Source organism: Mya arenaria, chromosome 12, assembly GCF_026914265.1.
Source record: "Mya arenaria isolate MELC-2E11 chromosome 12, ASM2691426v1".
In the NCBI taxonomy this organism is placed as follows: Eukaryota; Metazoa; Mollusca; class Bivalvia; order Myida; family Myidae; genus Mya; species Mya arenaria.
In genome coordinates this window covers 5,017,331-5,038,937 of record NC_069133.1, presented here as the reverse complement: position 1 = coordinate 5,038,937, position 21,607 = coordinate 5,017,331, and the positions used below count along the sequence as shown (strand labels likewise).

The 21,607-nt window shown below is 33.9% G+C and overlaps 1 protein-coding gene across 8 annotated transcripts; it reads right to left on the bottom strand.

The window, feature by feature from the left end:
- Positions 1 to 222: 222 nt before the first annotated feature.
- On the bottom strand, positions 223 to 19,250 carry LOC128211376 (antiviral innate immune response receptor RIG-I-like). Of its 8 annotated transcripts, none has more exons than XM_052916097.1 (24): positions 19,127 to 19,250; positions 15,663 to 16,482; positions 14,639 to 14,785; positions 14,151 to 14,309; positions 13,694 to 13,912; positions 12,889 to 12,951; positions 10,843 to 10,901; positions 10,557 to 10,600; positions 10,142 to 10,246; positions 9,396 to 9,511; positions 8,924 to 9,042; positions 8,068 to 8,118; positions 7,313 to 7,501; positions 6,913 to 6,999; positions 6,582 to 6,737; positions 6,194 to 6,282; positions 5,689 to 5,937; positions 5,354 to 5,516; positions 3,976 to 4,062; positions 3,417 to 3,589; positions 3,088 to 3,229; positions 2,697 to 2,939; positions 1,954 to 2,121; positions 223 to 1,725 (listed from the first exon to the last, which is right to left on the bottom strand). In XM_052916097.1, exons 10-24 carry the CDS (start codon positions 9,398 to 9,400, stop codon positions 1,106 to 1,108), a joined length of 2,541 nt encoding a protein of 846 aa, XP_052772057.1. In that variant the 5' UTR covers positions 9,401 to 9,511; positions 10,142 to 10,246; positions 10,557 to 10,600; positions 10,843 to 10,901; positions 12,889 to 12,951; positions 13,694 to 13,912; positions 14,151 to 14,309; positions 14,639 to 14,785; positions 15,663 to 16,482; positions 19,127 to 19,250; the 3' UTR covers positions 223 to 1,105. The 8 variants fall into 8 exon arrangements, with proteins under 8 accessions (XP_052772057.1, XP_052772061.1, XP_052772064.1 ...); XM_052916101.1 differs by having other exon boundaries at positions 15,663 to 15,857; positions 19,127 to 19,218; XM_052916104.1 differs by lacking the exon at positions 19,127 to 19,250 and adding an exon at positions 17,200 to 18,528 and having other exon boundaries at positions 3,453 to 3,589.
- Positions 19,251 to 21,607: the final 2,357 nt, after the last annotated feature.

Sequence of the window (21,607 nt, the reverse complement as noted above, 5' to 3'; positions counted from 1 at the left end):
CATTGATCATGTAACCAGCTTGAAGACATTAAAAAGCGTCATTTTTGTATGACGTGAGATAATATATATACCCCTAAAGGTTTTGAAAGAGTATGTTTCAATAAAGTTGATATGCTAAAAGATTATATGTTTAACTAAGATATATTTCTGTTTAAAAGAAAAAAAAAAGTTGCGGTAGATCAGCATTTACTTCTCAAAAAGCATCTTCATACAAATCAATAATCTAAGTACTGTTTTTTATTAAATCCTTTATAACATAACATTCTCACAAATATACAGCAAATTGCAAGTATTGTACCTTGCGACACAAAAAGAAAAATACACAATGCATGTCAGCAACAATAAAAATATGGTTTAAAAGATACTGTATACAGAATATACATCACAGACATGACTTGTTAATAACCAAGTGCCTACAAACAGGGCATCATTGATTGTGGGTTACTGAGCTTGTCCGTGTTTCTTCTATTGTATTATCAATACAAGCCTAACACAATCGGATTTGAAAAGAGAACATTCAAACAAATTTAAATATATCTTTTGTCACATTTGATAATTAATACTGCATAAAACATGTCACAGTTTGTGAAGTGTTAGTGTTAAATAAACATCGTTCAAGATAAGTAAGACCTTACGCCTAATAGAAACCTTCCTCGTATCAGAAAGCGCAACACAAGAAGTTTTCCTTAAAACAATAATGCTCCTAAAACAGAGTATTCCCCTTAGCTTATCTATTTGTTTATATTCATTTAAAAGATTACAATTGGTGCTTCAGACAAATAAGTTCACATAGTACTTAGTATACAGATATTCGTAATATATTTCGTTTCTTTGATTAAATTTAATGAATAAATTTTCAAAACAATACTGATAGTCTGCACTTAAAGACTGATCTACGTCCGAAACATAAAGCGAACATACAAAATAAGGGAATACAAACTACTGATCCTTAGATAATAACAATGCAAGTTTTATAATAAAGTCTAAAGCATTCATCATACACAACGTCCACAGATTATATATATAAATAAAGAGTTGTTATCTCTAAATGTATCGACTCATGTCGACGGAACGCTGATCAAAGTTCCATTTGAATAAAAACAGTTTAGGCTACTTCGTCTACAGTTCCAAAGAACTTTGGAATGTCTTCCAGGGTCATCTCGGGGACAGCATATGGAACTTCTATCCACTTCTTGTATGCTGAGACATCGGCAGAACGCATGTTCCGAAATTTGAAGCATTGTATTTTCAAAATCCAAAGGTCGACGCCATCCCTTTCTGCAACTATTCCCCAGTCCATTGGGCATTTTTTACAGATCATTTTGGATTTCTTTTCTATGCCGTCGTACTTTTTGGGGGTTATGTGCGGTTTCGTGGTGAATCTGTTTGCAAAGCTCTTATCCAAGACAAGATGGTCATGGCCAAGCTTTCGAATGTCAGAAACATGACAGACCTTTGTGTTGCATCTCCTGCAAAGTATTTCCAAATCATCTTCCGACATTTTGCTTTTATTAGCCTTTTCGTATTCCATCTTATATCTATGTTTTTGCATCTCCTCCCTCTGGTATATAGCAACCTTATACCCAATGGTCTTTGGGTTAAGCCGCTTAAATTCATCCATCGCCTTATACATCAGGTTTGCTTTGTACGCGTTCACCATTTCCTGTTCCACTTGTTTGTCGCCTCCAACTATAACATGAGTGGCGCCCTTATTCCTGCTGCGACCTGAGAATAGAAACCAAAAAAACATAAACAATATGTTACTATTCATCATGAAATGGCCTTGTGCGTGTTAAATTAAAAACCGTTTTTCGTATATATCACAAAATACGTATATTATGTTTCGCTTCAATTTTGCCTGGCTAGAGAATGAATGAGAGACAGTTCGGAGGCACTTAATAGCAGTCAAGAATGGATTGGAGCTGGATATACTGTGAACAGAGTTCTATTGACCTTTCATTTGTATCTTGGTTATTTCATCCCCGGAGTAGTTGTAATTCACCACGATGTTACAATCAGGAACGTCTATGCCCTCTGTTCCGACGGAGGTGCAAACCATCACATTGTAATGCCCTTCCCTGAACTTTTCTACAGTCTCGGTTTGAACGCTCTCAGTCATACCTGTAGGATTTATAACAATACCACAATGGTACTGCATGATGATTTACAATAAAAGAGCTACATGGACACGCCAAGAAGTCAAACTTTTAACACGTCACAGGGCTAATGCATTATGGACACTGTGCCTGAGACACACAACACAGACAGACCACACATACATAAAATATCTGTATAAAAAATGTACCGACTTAAGTTTGTTTGGCCTTCTAAAATACTACTTAACAGTAGCTTAAAACGACAAATTATTTCATGATTTCAACTGAACCTAAAACCATTTATACAAGTAGTGATATTCATATATTATTCAAAAGGTCAAGAGGAGGATGCAAATGCTGATTTCTCCTTATTTGTTAATGGCTACAAATTCGACACCTCGTTAATTTTACAGTCACGATCCTTTCTTTTAATTCTATGTAATGTCATTTACATCGTGTGAACTAAGTTTCATGTGAATATTGTAAACGTTTTGAAAAATGAGCAGGATTGAGCTTTGAGCAATATTCTTTGACAGCACTAACGCCAACACTAAGGCTATCCTAACTCGACATTCATTAACTGTTTTATTTGAGTATTACCTTGGTCCGCTCCGCGGGTTTGTTGGCCATGAAGTGGGCTTGCCCGAACACCCATATCTCGCAGATCTCTATCGATATACTCTGCCAATGCTCTGCACGTTGCCCGTGCCTTCACAAATACTATTGCTCGCGGGTCATCTTCCTGTTCCTGGATCATCTGGCGCAATTGATCGCTGACTATTTTCGCATTTGGGTTTTCAGTCTCTTTTTCTTTTGCTCTTGAAGACAAATTTCTCTGAACATCTGTGAAATATACTTCATATAAATACCACTGTTTGCCTCATGTAAACTAGAGAGAACTATGAATTTAATAACTTAAAAAACACACATTCAAAAGACTTCAACAATTGGTTCGCTCTTACAATTTTATACAACTTTTTGTAACACATACCCAACAACTTTTTGAAAAGAATTCTTTCTTGATCTGTGTGATTGCCTCTCCTTTGACTTTCTAAGGTATGTTTCTCTGCCAGGTAGTTAATGACGTGTTTCAGTTGCAAAAGATTGTTGACTTCCAGGGCGGAATTGTACACCTGAAAAGAACACCGGCTTGCGCAATTATTTGCTTCAATATCGTTCTGCATACATGAAGTTTATTGTTTATTACAATAATAAATTTTGTAACGTAGAACATAGTCAACTACTAACTAAGCTTACAAAACAATCTGCCTTTTTACTGATATAATGAAATACATATTAAATGACTAAATAATGCTGTACATTAAAATAACGTGCACAGGAGCTGATGTCTCGCACCGTGTCGTGATCTGTTACGTTCAGTTGTGCCGCTTTTTCAAGATCAACAGTCCACTTGTTATATGCCTGTGACTCCTTTTCCGCTGACCTTTTCTTCATCATTAAATCAGTAAGATCAGGCTGTGAAAACGCCATATCTGTAATTGGAATACCATTTTTGGTTTTAATCGCTTAAAACGTAAACCGATGTTGTAGATCAATACTCAATGTCATATTTGCCAAAGATAGAACATTCTAAGCCTACTTGTTATACGGAAGACTGTTTCATTTGTCGTTGATATTGTTCTGACCCAACATTCATCTTCCTGTACAGTTAAGGACATTTTCTCAATATATCACGTAAGGCTGTCAGTTACAAATATGGAAGGCAAACACCATAAACGGAATTGATTATCGATAATAGTTTGGTCCGATTCAGCAACACTTATACTTTCATCACGTCCTATCAAAACGTATATTGACCAGATTTACAAACAAAATTTAAATTTTAAACCGTCTAAAAATAACGTTATTGGAAGCTCACCTTCAAGTAACGATTCTGTGTCATTGATTGCACTGAACAAGAAATCCCTTCCAGGATCAGGGTCCCGTGTTACCATCTTTACAACTTCTGCGAATCAAAATATTTACCTTTAATTAACCTCAATACTTCTGTGAAAAACTACAGAAACAAGCTCAGTAGCAAAAAGTTTAAACATAAACTCGGTTTAATGGCACTGGGTTAACGCCAAAGACATAGAACAAAAACAACAAGAAAATCACAAAAAAACAAGAAACATGGAAGAACAGCATAAATCTCCACAAACAGCACAGTGCATACATACTATAAAACAAGAGCTGTCACAGAGACAGCGTGCGAAACATGCATGGATCACTGTCAGATTAGATTTCAATGCAATACATGATCTGCTGAGATATTAACAAAAATTTGGTGACATGCAAAATTTTAACTAGAATTTTTAAGTCTTATAATAAAGGGCCATTATTTGCAAAATACAGTTATCTGACTTGGTTATTCAATTAGGCTGGGTGGTTCAATACCATTGTATAAAGTCTCACAGGTGTTCGGATCATGATGGTGAACAAGTGTGCAAAGTTTGAAAGGCAAATGTCAATGGACTTTGAAAATATCTGAGGTAGTACGCAAACTTTAACATAAGTTCTAAGTAAAAAAGGGCATAATATTGTAAAAAAGCTTGATACTGTGACCTCCTCCTGTACACAGGTTGAGATTATGATGGTGAACAAGTGTGCAAAGTTTTAAAGCCATATATCGATGGACTTTGAAATTATTTGAGGTGGAACGTAAACTTTAACGTAAATTCTAAGTCGAAAAAGGGGCATAAATCTGTCAAAATGCTTGATACAGTTACCAGCTCATGCGTACAGGTTGGGGGCATGATGGTTAACAAGGGTGCAAAGTTTCAAAGCCAGATGTCAATGGACTTTGAAAATATTGAGGTGGTACACAAACTCTTACAAAAAAATTAACATATGTGGTTACGCCGACGCCGACGCCAACGCTCGGGTGACTAGGATAGCTCTCATTATTCTTCGAATAGTCGAGCTAAAAACTAGGTATGTTTATCAAGGATTATTAGGTACTGCCTTGGAACGGTCGGTAAAATGTAAACTGTGGGTTTAAACCAGTTTACGTACACAAACATCATGTACTAATTAACCTACACTCTTATCCGAATAATCCAAAACAATGAAAGCTTATCCCAAGAATGTATTGATTTTCTTTTAAATACACTTTACACAGCTTTTGGATTGGTCAGGGCATTTCTTATAAAAAGATCGGATGTTGTATGGGCTAGCCCGACTGTATCGATGTAGTGCAGGACAACATACCTAGCACTAAGTTTAAAATAGTATATTATCCAATGAAATTAGCTTACCTGTTTTCGGTATTTTGATCCATTTAATTAGGTTTGCCTTGCATCGTTCAACAGTTGATAAGATTGTTGTGTCAAGCTTTGCACAAAGGTGCAGAATATAATCAACAGCTTCCTCAACGGTTCTCGACGGCCCGATACCGATTGAAGCTGTTAGACCAACGATCTGTATAAGACAATCATTGTTTAATTGACACATACGAGTATTCGAAATCATTGGGATGAAGAGTTGACAAATATGTCATGCAGAAATAAACTGACAAGTAAGCTATTTAGCACATTAACGCCACATACGAGATTGTGTATGTACTGAATACGTGTCATTTACAAGCGTGTACCTGTGGTAATCCCTCTGTTCGTTTTTCCTTTTCTACAAGATACCTTCGAGCAAGTCTGGCGTAAGGCTCATCTCCCCTTGTGTAGTGACACTCATCGAAAATCAACAGCGAAAATCTGTTGAGGGTTTCAATGTTTTTGCTGTCAAGATTGTTAATCAGTACTTGCGGGGTTAAACACATGATATCATAGTTGACCACACAGGCGTCCAACATTCGGGAATCTTTTTCTTCACCAGTGACTAGCTTGGTCTAAATATATTAGGAAAGCGCACGTATATGTATTGAATTGTACACTAAAAACTCAATTTTTCTGATGCTGATCATGTTTGTCTCATTAAATAATACTGTTTTTGTTAGTAAATCAAGAAGGTATGTATCGATTCTATTTAAATAACTTGATCTTAATAATGTTAAGGCTAAAAATGTGTTTTCAACCAACACAGGTTGTAATAAATTAAAGCATGCATAAGACGCCATATCATTGCTCAAAAACGTTAAATCAAACCTGGTATTGTGGAAGATACCGTTTAAACCTATTCGCTTGTTGCTTTATAAGAACGCCTGTTCTGGCCATAAACACAACCTTCTTTGGTGCTAAAAATGATAATTATAAAATGCAAAATATTAACATGCACATGATTTTGTATATTCTATTAAGCAAATGCATCTATAAAAAGATATCAAGATTTGAAAAGTGCTTTATACATTACGCAACCATTATCACTATGGTAAATGAATATCAACATTTAAGTGTAGTATTATTTTCTTTTTGTTGCTAGGAGATGATTAGAAATATTGAATTCTGACATGGAAACCAGCAGCAGCGGCGGTTCAATAATATGAATGACTTTTGACTACGGAGCTTGACCAATATTATTATTTAAAATACCTACAATTGCTAGCTGCCGCAAGATGACTGGCAACAATGTGTAAAGCAACCCAAGTCTTTCCGGTTCCGGTTTCAGAGCATATAATCGTGTTCCTTCCCTTTATAGCGTCCTCTGCCAACTCTATTTGATAATCCCTTAATTCTAATGAATGAGGCTTTGCTGAAAAATAAACAGTACAGCAGAAAAGTATTTAATTCATTTACTTATAAACCATTTGTGCTTTTCAATCTGATGTGATAATTTAACATTTAAAATTGAAATATTCTGCAATATCATGGCGTCTTAATCGGGCATGTATCTATATTTTACAATTTCGTTTTATATCAGTACATACGTTCTTCTTTTTCAGCATCTGAACTTTCGTAATCAGAACAAATCGAATTTTCTTCTTCACTTTCCTCGTCTGATCGATTTATTTCGCCTGTAATAGTCGTGTTAAGTTCTAAAATGCACTGTTCATACAATCATAGCAAAAATTACTGGAGAATCCTTTGTGAAACTAAACACATTAAGACTTTGAAAACAGCAGCTTCGTTGTAATCGATACTGCCAATGTATGCTGTGAACGAAACACAGCAACGGCTTTTAATTAAGCAGTTTTTTTTTTTTTTTAATTATAATATCATTTTGAAAAATGAACCAAATGGCTAGGTAAGAGTTGTTAACTTCATTATTAGTATATTTTCCTAACAAATCTGTTCACTTGTTCACTACAAAGTAAAAAAAAACAATACCTGTAATATCCTTAACCAAAGTCATTCTCTCAGGTCTTATATTCAGGTCCTTTAAGTTTTCAATGTCCGAACCGCCATCTATTAGATGTCCACTATGGGTTCCCCGTTGAAGCATTTGTTTCTGCAATTCAGACGCCGACGTTGCTTCAAATGTCTCGCCTGTAGACGGAGTTGGTGCCTCAATGTAATCTAAAGTATTGAAAACAAGTCTTTTTGGGAATTATCACTTGTAAAAATGTTAAAAAATAATGATGTTTAAAAGTGCAGGAATTATCCTCATTCTAGTAAATTCAAAGTGACTTAAGTATTGATTCAATTTTTCAGTGCGTTCATGCGCTCGAACGTTCAGTCGTGTGTTTTTGCAAATCGATGAAGCGCGCTAGTACTTCACGGAAAAATACACAATTTAGCCAAATCGAAGCAAAAACTTCTATTTACATAATCCCCTCATCATAACTTTTTTCTCGACTTAAAAATCTACGCAATTTAATACCAATTAAAGAAAGAAAATCATCGAGAAACTTTAATCTTGTATTTAACATATGCATGAACCTGGTGAGTCAGAGGCCACAAAAGTTCAGCCGGATAATGCAAAATTAATGCAAATGTTATCGCACAGACAATAAGGTGCGAATGTAAATATTTTAACTTAAAAAAACAAGAAGGCAATGGAGTAAAACTTTGCGATCAGTAATACAACATGTTTGCAATGTTAATGGAATAAAACCTGTTTTATCGCTAAATATAAATATTACCTTCAAAGACGTGCTTGTTTGCATCCGTATGGTGTGATTGTTGAATGAGGCCTGAATATAAATATGTATATAACTAAGTCCCATAAGACATAACTTTGTTAATCGTATTATACAAATATATGCATAGCTTTGGTTTTATTTGGATATCTCTAGATGTTGGCGACATAAATCTAATTCTTAGTATCTTCACACAGAAAATTATTGATTGTATTAACCAAAATTGGCACAAATCTATTAACAGTTTGAGTCGGTGTTTTCATTATAAAGAATTTAAAACCTTGTTAAATGTAGAAAGTTATCTATTATGAGAGATACATTCATAAAATAGCATTTAGCAAATTTCAATGTTCAAATCATTAGTTATTAATTGAAACTGGCAGGCATACTCCTATCATAAGAAAAGAACGTTTTTGGTGTTTATTTTCTAGATACTGTAAACGTTTTTGTTTTAGACTGCGGATACCATGCTTTCTTTGTATGTCGTTAATATAATGTTATACGAACGCAATACTTAATCAATTGGTATTATACTGGTACGGAATTTGAAGATCTTTACAGCTATTAAACACAAATCAATTTGAAGATCCTTGCAAAATGCCTTATTATGTATAACATCTCCTATTGAATATAAATAGTTAAACTTAAGGGGAAGTCACCATGTTTTGATACCTATCTTACCATTGTATCAATTAATAACCGAGAAACAACTTATGCTTTTTTGTTCGCGTTGTAATTTATGTGCTTTTGGCCGATGGCCTGTAACTACTAAATAAACTATTTCTTTGACTTTAAATGTATTTAAATTAGGAACCATAATATTTTTAAATTGAATTAAATGAATAGAATTCAGTCTTACCAAACTTTGTCATAAATCCAGATGGAATTTCAAGGAAGAATGACTCCAATGTTTTTGCGAGAAAATGGTTCCCGGTGATGTGAAGTGCAAAAAGGAACCCACCGTACCATTCAGTTGGTCTAAAATTGGAAACGCTCAATACAGGAAACACCCGCAAGATATTTCCAATTCACTTTTCTAGACTGGACTTTGCTGAGTTTGACTTTCATCCTTCTGGCAACATTGCTCAGACTTATGAATAAGCTACTGTACAATCTAAGGAATCATATAAATTTGTCTTTATTTAGTAAATCGTATGCCAAAAGTTCAACCTTTGTTGTCCATTTTGTCAGTTTCCAAAAAGATAATTGTCGTAAAATCTACCAACAGGTTAAATACAACTGTAATATTAAACCGTACAAAGTGGTTGAATTATCTAATCAAAATCGTGTACATCCTTGTCCCTTTTTAATGATGTTGCTATGTTAACTACCTCATCAACTTCCATTTCTAGGTTGGTGGCGAAAACCTGAATCATAGTCTTTCCATGCTTTCTCTCTTCTGGTATCTCTATTTCTGATTCTTTTAAACGTAACTTACCTTCCATACCTACAAAAATAGTGACAAGAGGAATATACTACATGTATTTCATAAATTGAATACTTGAAAAGAAAACATATTTTCAGTTACTCAATACTGTACTAAGGCACTAGCAAAGGAGTGCACATCCGGCGTCCCCTCTAGCTACAATTTGTCAAAATAAATATTTTATATCAATATCGGAAAAAAAACATACACTAAAATGCACAAATTCAGACTAGAAATATACTACTTGTCAAGAGGAATCTGAGACCGCTCCACCAACATTTTAAACATTTTATGATTTGGTTTTGGGGTGGAGGTCGCATGTCTTAAGATGTGCCCAAAAGCTGCACCACTCTAATGGCTAATGCCAAATTTTGGACAGCCACTAGCTAGTACTAACTATTGTACCATTATTATATACCACTACTTAATAAATCAAATATATTTATTCCTCAACTTTTTATAAAACAAAACCAATTTTATTGTTAGACGTTTCATAATCACTTGGCTTAACAGTTCTTTATTTATCTCATTTAAGAATCAAGCCTTTATTTGCATAGTGAGGACATACTTATGTAAGAATATTGTAATATGGATTTAATAGCTATTTTAGCCAGGGTCTAAAAATATATATTTATTAAGAAATACACAAACTTTTGCAAAAACTCGGATCATCATCATTATTTTCGTGTTCTAAACCAGAATCAAGCTCATCTTTGTCCGGCTGTGCAGTGTTTTCGTCACGTACTGGATCTGGATCTAACGCAAAAACATAAGTACATTTATAGAACCTGTTAACCAAACTAAACGATTATGATAATATTCGCGTATTGAGGACTTTCCAAGTTCAATCTCTTGATGGAGACTTTATTTAATTAATCACCCGTAATGTCGATGTAGTAATTAAAACGTTTGTTTCCGTTTTATCCTTCTAGCGTAGCTGCGAAATATAAACAAACAGTATACTTAAGTCGCAATGCAAAAGATGCATGTGCATGCAAGTGCCCTGTCTTGCCAGTACGATGAGTTTTATAGCTAGCTCTTACAGTAATGTTGTAATGTTACATACCATTCGTACAACACTCGTCATCATTGACGTCTGTATCTTGGGTTCTGGAAGAAATGTGTTTATAGAGACGGCAATGAATGTTTGAGAAAACTTACAAATTAAAATAGAAATTCGACATGTGCTAAAAAGAAAGCAGTTCAAAACAGTACCTTGCGATCGGTGATATGCTTTTGATTACATTAAGTTGCTTTAGTGAAAAATCTTCATGTATCCGGCAAAACGTCAACTAACATTTGGCGAATTTTGAGAATTAAAAATCAAGTTAAGCACATGTGAAAAGGGTTACCTCATTTAGTACTGAAATGGAATCGGCTTGTTTCTCAGACTCGGGAGAATGTGGTTTTTCTGTAAGAAACAATACCTGGAAATGATTGTTGCATTTAAGCATTATAATGCATACGTGCATAAACACAGGAGTAGCATTGTTAAGGCTCGATTTACAATGACAACATTGAAAATATATGGAAAAGTAAAAAAGTAGAATAAAATAAAAATGTACCTTAAAGGCCTAGTTTAAGCCTTCTATAAGTGACCCCTCCCCCCAAACCTGTGTACAGGTCACAAGCTCTGTGTATTGATCTTGATCTACTTGCCTTGATCCCTCTTATCAGATCTCTGATCTGGGTATCCTGCTGTGCAGATTGGGAAGTTTTATTGTAGAAATGGACATTAAATGGCCCGAACCAATAAACGAATACACAGGAAATTGGCCCCAACTGTGACACCAGTGCAATTAGCAGGAAATGCACAGAAGGGGATTAGCATGCCAAACATTCCTTTAACTAGGCCTTTAACGACTCTAATAGATGACATACCGACGGTGAAGTGGTTTCGACAGTTTTTCAATAACGATCGTTGTCAATAATCAGTTTTAATCAACCTGAGATTATATTGTTTTAATGCTTTGCTGCTAAATAAACAAACGAACCAATCTCTAGATGCATTCCGTAGTATTTGCTTTGTGTTTACTTGTTTAAATATTTGAACACATGCATAAATTATTCAATCATGCTCATAAAAAATAGTAAAGTATTAATACAATGAAACATTCACGTATAAGCAACCTCTGCGTGTTTATGTAAATTCGAAAGATGTGTTCATTTTTCTTTCCTATCTCGCATTTTTACACACGCATTTTTCTGTGTATTGTATGTTGTTGTACAATTAACAGTTGCAGAGATGGTTGGCACACAAACGATTTCTTATAATCGTCATTATCTATAAACCAACACTGTAGTCGGTTTATGAAAAGGTAACAGTATATTCTTTATATTTGCATTGTATTGAAAATTGGATAAGATTATTTGTTATTATTGAAATATTATCAATGAAAACATCCTTTACAAGTTAAATTATTTCTTCTGAAACATATGAATTGGGGGTGTTAACAGGAAATAATAGAGTTTATTGGTTTATGGCAATGCAACAAGGGAAATGATTTAATATTGTTAAATGTTGTATTGGTTAAGGTCCAAACGTCATTGTTTAGCTTTAACATAAGAAAGTAGGTCAACATGTCACTGTATAGCACATTCGAAAACTACAAATACATTCGTTTGCAAAACTGCACACATGTTCTAAATTTCAATGTTGTAGCTTTATAACTATTAAATTACTATAGGTCAAAAGGTCACAGTCAAGGTCATCCAAGCACAACATTAATATTTATCTGTAAAATTGCACACATTTTCCAAATATCACTGATGTAGTTTCAAAAATAAGAAAGTAGGCCTAAAGGGGAGGGGCAGCTTTAACCCAAGGGGCATAATTTGAACAAACTTGGTAGAGAGCCATCATCTGATGGTATATAACAAATATCAAAGGTCTGGGCCATTCCATTTGCGAAAAGAAGATTTTCAAAGATTTCTCCATACAAATCTACAGGAAACTTGTGAACCCCAGGACGTGGCCAGTTCTGTCCCAATGGAACATAGTTTGAATACACTTGATGGAGGACCACTGTTTGATACTACATGTACTTACAAGATATCGACGGTCTGGACCTAGCGATTTCAGGCAATAGGATATTTAAAGATTTTGTTCTTATATAAATCTATAAGAAATTTATGAATGCAATATTTGTCTCATAACTTATCAAGTATTGCAAAATGGTCCCTTCAGTGAATCAATATACAATGTGTGAAGTGTCATTAAAAAATCGTGTTTAAATATTTATCAGTGCAACCCGACGAACATAGAGTTGATATAACGGTTTAAGCTTTCTCAACATGTTTTTTTTTAAAACGACGTTATTTTTTATCGTACAGTTTTCCCGCTATTACACATCGCATAAAAATGTCACATTACATTTTAAAATTCAAATAATTCATACCTGTTTGCCCTTCAACATTTCCAATACTTGAATCATTCTCCAATATTCGCTCAATGATTTCCCCTAAAACAGGTAAAACACCTAAATCATTTACCATACAAATGTTGTTATTTTATTATCATGTTAAAATGCATTTTGAATGACAGGGTCGATAAAGGTTGAAATATGAATACTCGGTGGACGAAAAAGTCCGATCGGTTATTAAGGTGACTGCCTATCAGTGTTACCCGCTGTGGAAAAGTTTTGACAGACTATTTAGGTAAAACGCCCGCGTTGAATAGGCCTTAAGTACAAAGGGCATAAAAAGTACAGTTAACAAATTGAAGGCATAGTTGTATGCTGAAAGGACAAACTTAATTGTTTATTCTCGATATCTGATTATTATTATTTTGATTTGCAAAAAAAAGGTTTTCAACCTTTTTCCGAATAAGTAACGAAGCTTTCCGTATTTATTTCCAGACTTCCCTGTCTGTTAATTTCGAGAAAGAGGCAATTACAACTCATTAAATATCATATAGGGTTAAACAGGCATTTCAAAGATTTTTTTACTCCCGATCGCCGTTCTGAGATCAGAACTGTCTTCAAGGGGACTGTCCTTATTTCTCAATCGGACAATTTCTTCCGCTGATAATAAGATATGAATACAAAATAAAAAATATATCATTTTGATAGTACAATATCAAAGATAAAACATAACAAAAAAGATTATGAATTTAAAAACCTCACAACGTCAACTGCTATACTCATGGCATAGCACTTAGTAAATTGGGTATTTTTTTACTTTAAATATTATATTAGAAGTTACCGGTCTCGTAGATGCATCTCCAAAAGTCTACCCTATCAATTATAAGTTCTAGTTCTAATTCCGGAGTGTTGAAATCTTTCCTTAGTGCAGATTCAAGGGGTTTGATCAGATCCTGAATTTTCCCGGAAATGACGTCATCAAATAACTTCCGTAGTTCCCTCAAATTTCGGCAGTGAATGTCTAGTTGAATACATGCTACTTTCCCATTAGATACAGGTCCTGCAATTGACTTTGTTGTAGTAGCAAGATAAATTTAGTTGTTTATAAATGTATATTTAGAACAGTACATGTTTAAAAGTCGCGATTTAATACATCAATCAAGAAATGCAATAATTCACATTTGAACTTTCAACAAGAACCTCTATTGCAATTTCATTACTAAGTTTTTGTATGGATATTTTGTTTAATTGCCCAAAGGATACCTAGTCAGTTAGCATTATATTTTACAAAGAATTACCATAGTCTGTTGTTCGCATTGCTTCAACCGCTTCAACAACATTTTGACAGTTTTCACATGAACAGTCAAGTCCTTTGTTGAACAAATTCACAACAGCTCGGGACATCTGCTTTTCTTTTTCGTTATCGCAGTGTTTGACTAGTATGGTGCATGTTGTTTCTGTAAGTGATAAGAGTAACTATAACTTAAATATAATCATAGATAAAGTAATAATAGTACCAGGAACAATTTCTACATCGGCATGCGTTCGTTATTTGGCTATTTTAACTAGGTTTATGTGCATGAAAACAAACGGTTCTTTTTTGAATTACTTACTATGGTTCCTATCTTTATCGTGTAAGACAAATGCGAACACGTTGATCTGGTGTGTTTTTAATGATGGCTTCTTTTCAACGATGATGGAAATATAGCAAGAGAATAACGTAAACTGAAAAAGACCTTTAAAAGGAAAACCCTATGGGACAAATTAAATTCCCAAAAAGCTTTACCCGGGACGGGTACTGTAGTTCCATCGATCTTCTGTAATATTTTATCGATCTTTCCCATTGCTACAGCTGCTTGACTGTTCCCACGTTACACACCGTCTTTTATTTCATACGAATCCTGCTTCTGGCAATTCATAAAGCTGACATGCGCTGAATGTGTAAAAGAAAATATACTTAATAGAATAAATGATGAAATACAATATAGTTCAGTTTTATTTAATACCCATCATAAACCCACACGCAGATATGTTAGTCCGTATTCAACTATGCAATGCGGCCACCGTATTTTACTCAGCTGATGCCACTTTATAACAAGTATCATTGCGCGTGAAATTTGAATTAACACGGTTTGCGCCTCTCAAAGTCCAATTTTGAAAAGATCCATTCGAGTCGCATACAAACCTCAGGATGAAACGCAAAACTTATAATTAAACCTTTTGTATCGTTGTATCATTGATTTTTTAAACTATATCTTATCGGGTTTACGAACATGTTGATGGTAATGTAAAGTCATTTTTCTATACTTATTAGCATTAGCAGAAAATGTTAATTATGTACAAAGTATATTGCATTCTTAATACGTTTAAGTTCTATTTAGGTTATTCAAGTCGGTAGATTTATATCACATATTCAGTTATTGTTTGCTAGTGGGTTGAAGCAAAATTATAACTAAACTAAAAATACATGAAACATTCTTTTCAATATCTATGTTATGTTATATTTTGACTGTTTTTGAGCACAAAAAAAGAACCTGCGTTATCAAAATGGCCATCGATTCACATACTACGTTGAATGAACGTAGCTTCAACACAGTTTGCATTATACCCTGATGCAGGTTAAAAAATGAAATTTCATTATTCTTATTTCAAGAGAAACGACATTTTTCAGCCGACCAAAAATAAAAGGACTTATATATTAACATCGGAAGAACATAGCATTCACTTAGATAATCATTTTTAATGAAATTTATAACAATTGTGCATTCATTTCAATAAATATATTATATATAAAAAGTAACGAAACTCACCCGTTTTATGTTCTTTATTCTCTTGTATGTCTCGTCTGTATGCTTCCTTGAACTCTTCAAATTCTCCCTGTAACTCCATTATTTTACATACTTGTTCTCGCTTTGAAACATTGTATGCTTTTATAATTTCTGAAGGAATGGGTTTTTCAATCGCGGCTACATCTTGTCTTACTTCCGTTGATAAAGTATCATCTTCTATAAAATTCAAAGACGACTCAATAAATCTATCACATCTTTCTTTAAATAAGTCGTACTCCGCTGGTGTAAGGGAAAAGCGTTCAGGGTGTGAAATTTTGTTTCTGATTTCTATAACTAGGTTCAGACTAGTTACTAGGTCATGCTTTAGACTGCATGCATTCAATATTAAAATGGAAAGCAGACTTATATCTAATGTGTCCAATTGTACTTTTCCTGTCGGAGGGAAAATGGCGTTTTTATGTTTCCTATTAACAATCTTATCCCTGTTTGCCTGTAGAAAACGATCTACATCCCAAGATGTTTCGTTTGGGGGCTTTAAATCGAATGCACGTTTGATTATTAATTCCTGCGTGCATCGCCTAGATGGTTCATGAACATATTGCATGATACGTGTAAAATATTCTTCTCCTTCTTCTTTCCTCGCTGCCATTGTAACTGTAGATAGTGTTTTTTTTCTGGAATGTCAATCGTTCTGTCTATAACCTTATTAACGTCATTACTGAAGCTTTTATTCAATTAATTGGCCCGATATGGGAACGATATGTTGTTATGCTCACATCTTCTCTCATAGAAATCGTGAAAGGTCTATATATGTATATATAACATCAACATCAGATCATCGCTGAAAATACACGAGGGTGACAACTTGATAGATATAGTGTGCGTGCCCTTCATTTAATAACATCGATAAGACAATTGCTTTAATTTTTGACACAATAGACAGGATGATACTTATACAAGGTTTGTGAAGTGATGTTTATGTTAAGTCACAAGATCGCAGCTTTACGTTTAAAATAATAAAAAAACCCACTAAGACTAGCGTTGACGGTGTCCATTTACTGATAACGATAAAGCGGATATTACTTTCAGTGAATAATCTACCTGGTGGTATATACATGTTCACCGCAATTTGTTTTACAAGTGGCGTTTAACCGTAATCTCGGTATTCGTAAGATTATAAAAATTGATTCCCCACGAACAAGTCCTTTTATTGTCTAAACACTTTAAAAATGACATGTTCAAGTTATTTATGGTTTTGAATAGTCAACATGGTTGGTTAAGGATAACAACACAGTATCACATTTGTTAAAATGGTAGACAGGAAATGACTTCGCTTTAAACATTGCCTGACATGCTTTTGGCAACATAACTATCAATTTCGAATCACAGAATGATGTGCCCAAAATATTTGAACGCTTAATCGGGATTAATTTCTACACAACTGTTTTATATGAACTACATGGCTTTAACAAAGCACATAAAAATTAGAAAAAACGTGTTCTTAGTGTTCACAATTGTAAATACATCATTGGTCTAAAATTTTATATTTATTGTTTACCTCGTTTTACTTGACGTTTGATACAGCTGCTTCCGTTGTGATAAAAATTGAACATCAAAATTGCCTAATGTAAAATAGTGTACCAAAATACACAGAATTGTAGAGAAATGCAAGCAAAACGGCAAATACAACCTTTTAATTGTTTGTTATTATTTGGTCCCAAATGACTTTCAAACGACATTCATGACCAAACTATAAGACAAACGAGATGTCACTACTTTGATTTTTCCACAGTGAGTCAAGATACATATCCACAGTCTTTCTTGTAACCCACATTGCAATAGTGATCAAGGCTGTTGAAAGGTAAGACAGAATCCAAACTTCGATTCGTCCTTTTCCCCCATCCACTTTTGTTTACCTGTTAGCTCTGTTAAATAATGCCTTGGGCAACGAACATTTAAGATTTTTACACTAAACCTGAACACATTATGTACACAAACATAATCCTGATCAATTTACACATTACAATTCACCTTTCTTGATCAAATTATCATTTGATGACCTAACCTTTCCGGTAAGATTTAGTATTGTCATGCAGCTGGCTGCCATTTTCTTTTACCCGGATGTAATATGAAGATTACAAAATAACCTTGTCTTACTCACGATGGATAAACGTACATAGTATATAGTAGCCTTAGCGAGACGTAAACAACGCAATATGGCAATATTTAAGTGTACAACAGGTACAATTTAACATCAAACAGCTTATTTGGAAAAGTAAACAAAAAAAAACAGATGTCATCACAATGACAGAGCACATGTTACCTTTAGTTCATGTCTAGTTAATGGGGAAATTTTATGCATTTGGCGTAGTCTAAAATTCTCTATATTTAAAAATTATATACGAAGTGTATATTTATCAAGTATCCTCCAATCAGGGCAAATGTTGGCGAGAACTTCAGACATTGCCAGTAAAGTGAAGCCGTTCTCCTATTTCAGACGTAAGTCATATGGAGGGCTATCAATTCCAAATCAGCGTGATGATTGTGTCACAATACTTTTCTGCTAATTACTGAATTACGGAACAGAGTATTCACAAAGTACTCTTAATAGGGAAAAATAAAATAGTAAAACCACAACATGTTGTACATATACTTCCTGTAACTTGCAATCTTTAAGTAACAATGCCAAATATTAAGTTAAACCTTGTGATTCAAATGGTTGTAAAGCGCATGGCATGTTGCACTTACTTAATAAAGTTGACGCCAATGTGTGCCTGTTCAAATTTGCGATATTTCGGGGGCCGCAATGTCCATTTTATGTACGTAACAAGTTTCCAGATACATCGCGGGAATGCTTATGTTTGTCCATACACGCGTTGGCGTTGGTGTTTATTTCTTTACAAATTCAATATCAAGATACATAGCGGTACAGATTTTGGTAAACATTCAATTCTCGACTAAGCACGCGGTGGTGTGTATTTCTTCAAAAATTCAGGACACATTCAATTAAATTTTCTGGCTGTAATACTTAGTTCTGTACTATTTAAATATCGAGGTAGTTCGCGAAAATGTGTATATCTGGTTGGATTCAATTTCGAAACACCAATTTTAAAAATTGATATTTTGTACACATTTAAATTTGGAAAGCTGTCTGTTAATGTGTAATGTTGTAGGTTATCATTCAATCCGTTAACCTCGCGAAGACGTTCATTCTCACGGAAATGTTTAAATCATGATACTCGAATATATTATATTTAAAACTTTTATGTTTATCTTATGTTTAAAATTAATATAATTATATTGTTATGTTTTACTGTTTTCTTACTAATTTCTGACATGATGATGACGATGAACACGCAAACTAGGTCATATTCCCAGATCAGGAACACTTATAACACGAAATAAATCACCACTAATTTTGTTACGCTCATACAGTACATGCATAATTCTACCTTAAAATCAGAACTAAGAAGTTTAACACTTACCGTTCCCATTCCAATAAAAGCTTTTATTATCTTTATTTTGCATTAATTTCACTTTTTTCCCAACAACTTTATTAAGGTAGAACAAGTTTGTGCCTCACAGAGATAACTGACATGGGATTCCTCTTACAACTCTATTTATATAAGATATGGGATTCCACACGGATTTCCCAATTGTATAATTATATCATAGCACACTTCAGTGCATAAACGCGCTGCCAAAGATCTTTCATGTACTACGTATAGAACTAGCATTATCAAGAGATCAAGGCATCTGTCATTGAAAGGTAAAATACTTCACAAAGAATCGTTTCAAATTTATTAATACCTTATCATTATTATTGATTTACATTTAACTATTTATCTTATTTGTTCAAAACTGAATAACCATTTATATCCCGTTATTGGTTTAATATTAAATTTCAATGTTTAGTTGTGCAGTTAAAATTTTCATCGGAAAAACTCGTCGATAATGGTATTGTACATTTAAATAATTTGCAAAATATGTAAATTTGAATTTGTGAGACTTAAAGACGCATAATATACGTTGATGCAAAAAAGAATGTTTCTAACTTCAATGCATTATCATGAGTATGTTTAATTCATTTGACTTTAATGATTAAAACAAAAAAGCACATGATTTAGGTTCAGATAAAAATATGTTTGCCTTTATAAAAAAAAGTGTGTGTTTTTTTTTTATAAATGACCACGTGGCCACAAATTTCCTTGTTAAAATGCGCCATAATTTCGCTTATATTTTTTATCTTTACCTAAATCATATGCATTATTTTATCATTAAAGTCAAATGAGTTAAACACGAAAATGCATTCTTTAAAAAAAGAATGGCATTAACCTATATTGTTCGCCTTTAAGGTATCAGAACCACAAATAAGTGAATCTGATATGCCTGGTGACCCCATATTAAAATGGATTCTAAAAAGGTTTTGTAATGTAAATAGTACAATAAACAAGATTGTTCGGTCTTCAAAGATTTCACATTTTGAGTTATTATCCGATTTTAGTTTAAATAAAGAACAAATACACAAGCTGTAATAAGTTTATGTATGGTGTACTTTCGATCATTAGATTGCAAATTAGCCATCATAGTGTGTGAATACAATGTACCATGTTATAAATAACGTCATAAATGCTACGTCGGAAGGTAATATTTTGCTTCGAATGAAGACTTTAAACAAAGATAACTTTACTATTAATTCGCCATATCAAATGAAACTTGGCGCAGTCTTCGCCGCTTACAAAGCCCCGCATTTGGTCTTTTACAAGGGTTTGATTGAGAGTATAGTTTCTTAAAACACTTCGAGAACCCTTTTCACAAAACCGCCACCTGAAGGCGCATTGACAAAACATTATTTTGGAAACAGGTTTGTCGAAGTGTTTGATGAAACTAAATCGCCTTATCAAACTCCGTAATAGCGAAGGTGGTGCTCTTTAAGCGGCAAAGACTGCCATTTGTTTCATTTAAAATGGTAAAGAAAAAGAAAAGTTATTTTAGTTTAAAGTCTTCATTTGAAGCAAAATATTGCCTTCCGACGTAGCATTTATGACGTAATTCATCACGTGGTATACACACACTGAGTCAATAAGTATACAATTTAACATGAAGGGTAATGGAACTATCAGATATATACATTATTGGTCGGAATCCCTTAGCTTGTATCAAGTGTGTCTATTTAAAAACTAGAAACTGTAAACAAAAAAAGTAGAAAAATGAGTGGAGCCAGCTTAGGTTCTTCATATTTTTCTAGGGTTTGTCCTTTGGAAAAGGGAAACAAATCTTGCTGATGATTGCAGGATTGTGGCGATCTTATGTTTTTAGATTTTGCTAGGATTTACCCCTGGGACAAGGGAAACAAATCATATCGCTACCTTTGGTAGGGAATTATTAATAGTTGTTCCTCTTTGACCAGCTGGATACAGGTGATTTCCTGCCTATTACTCAAAGCCGGGGTACAATTTATCTGGTCTTACAATTGATTTTATAGTTTAACTCGCTCGCCTAGTAGCGAAATAAGCTGCATAACATATACATAGAAGTCGTGTTTGTTATAAAGGATGAATTTTCTTTGTAAGACATGACACACTTTTTTGTATGACATGACACACATTTTGTAAGTACGCATTCCTGAAGGACGGTGTGTATTTTTGTAAACTGTATTATGACATAATGTCTTTGATGAAAAGACAGGGTGTTGCATGACATTTAAATCGTGTATAAAGAGGAATTAAATGAACCAATGAGTTAAAGGCAAAGGCCTAGTTTAAGCCTTCTTAAAGTGACCGCGTCCCCCCTCCAAAAAAAACCCGTGTATTTGTACACAACCTCTGTTAATTGATCTAAATCTTATTGCCGAATTGTCTTATCAGATCTCCAATCTGAGTATCCTGCTGTGAAGTTTTGGATGTTTTATTTTAAAAATGGACCTTAAATGGCACTGAGCCAATAAACGAATACACAGGAAATTG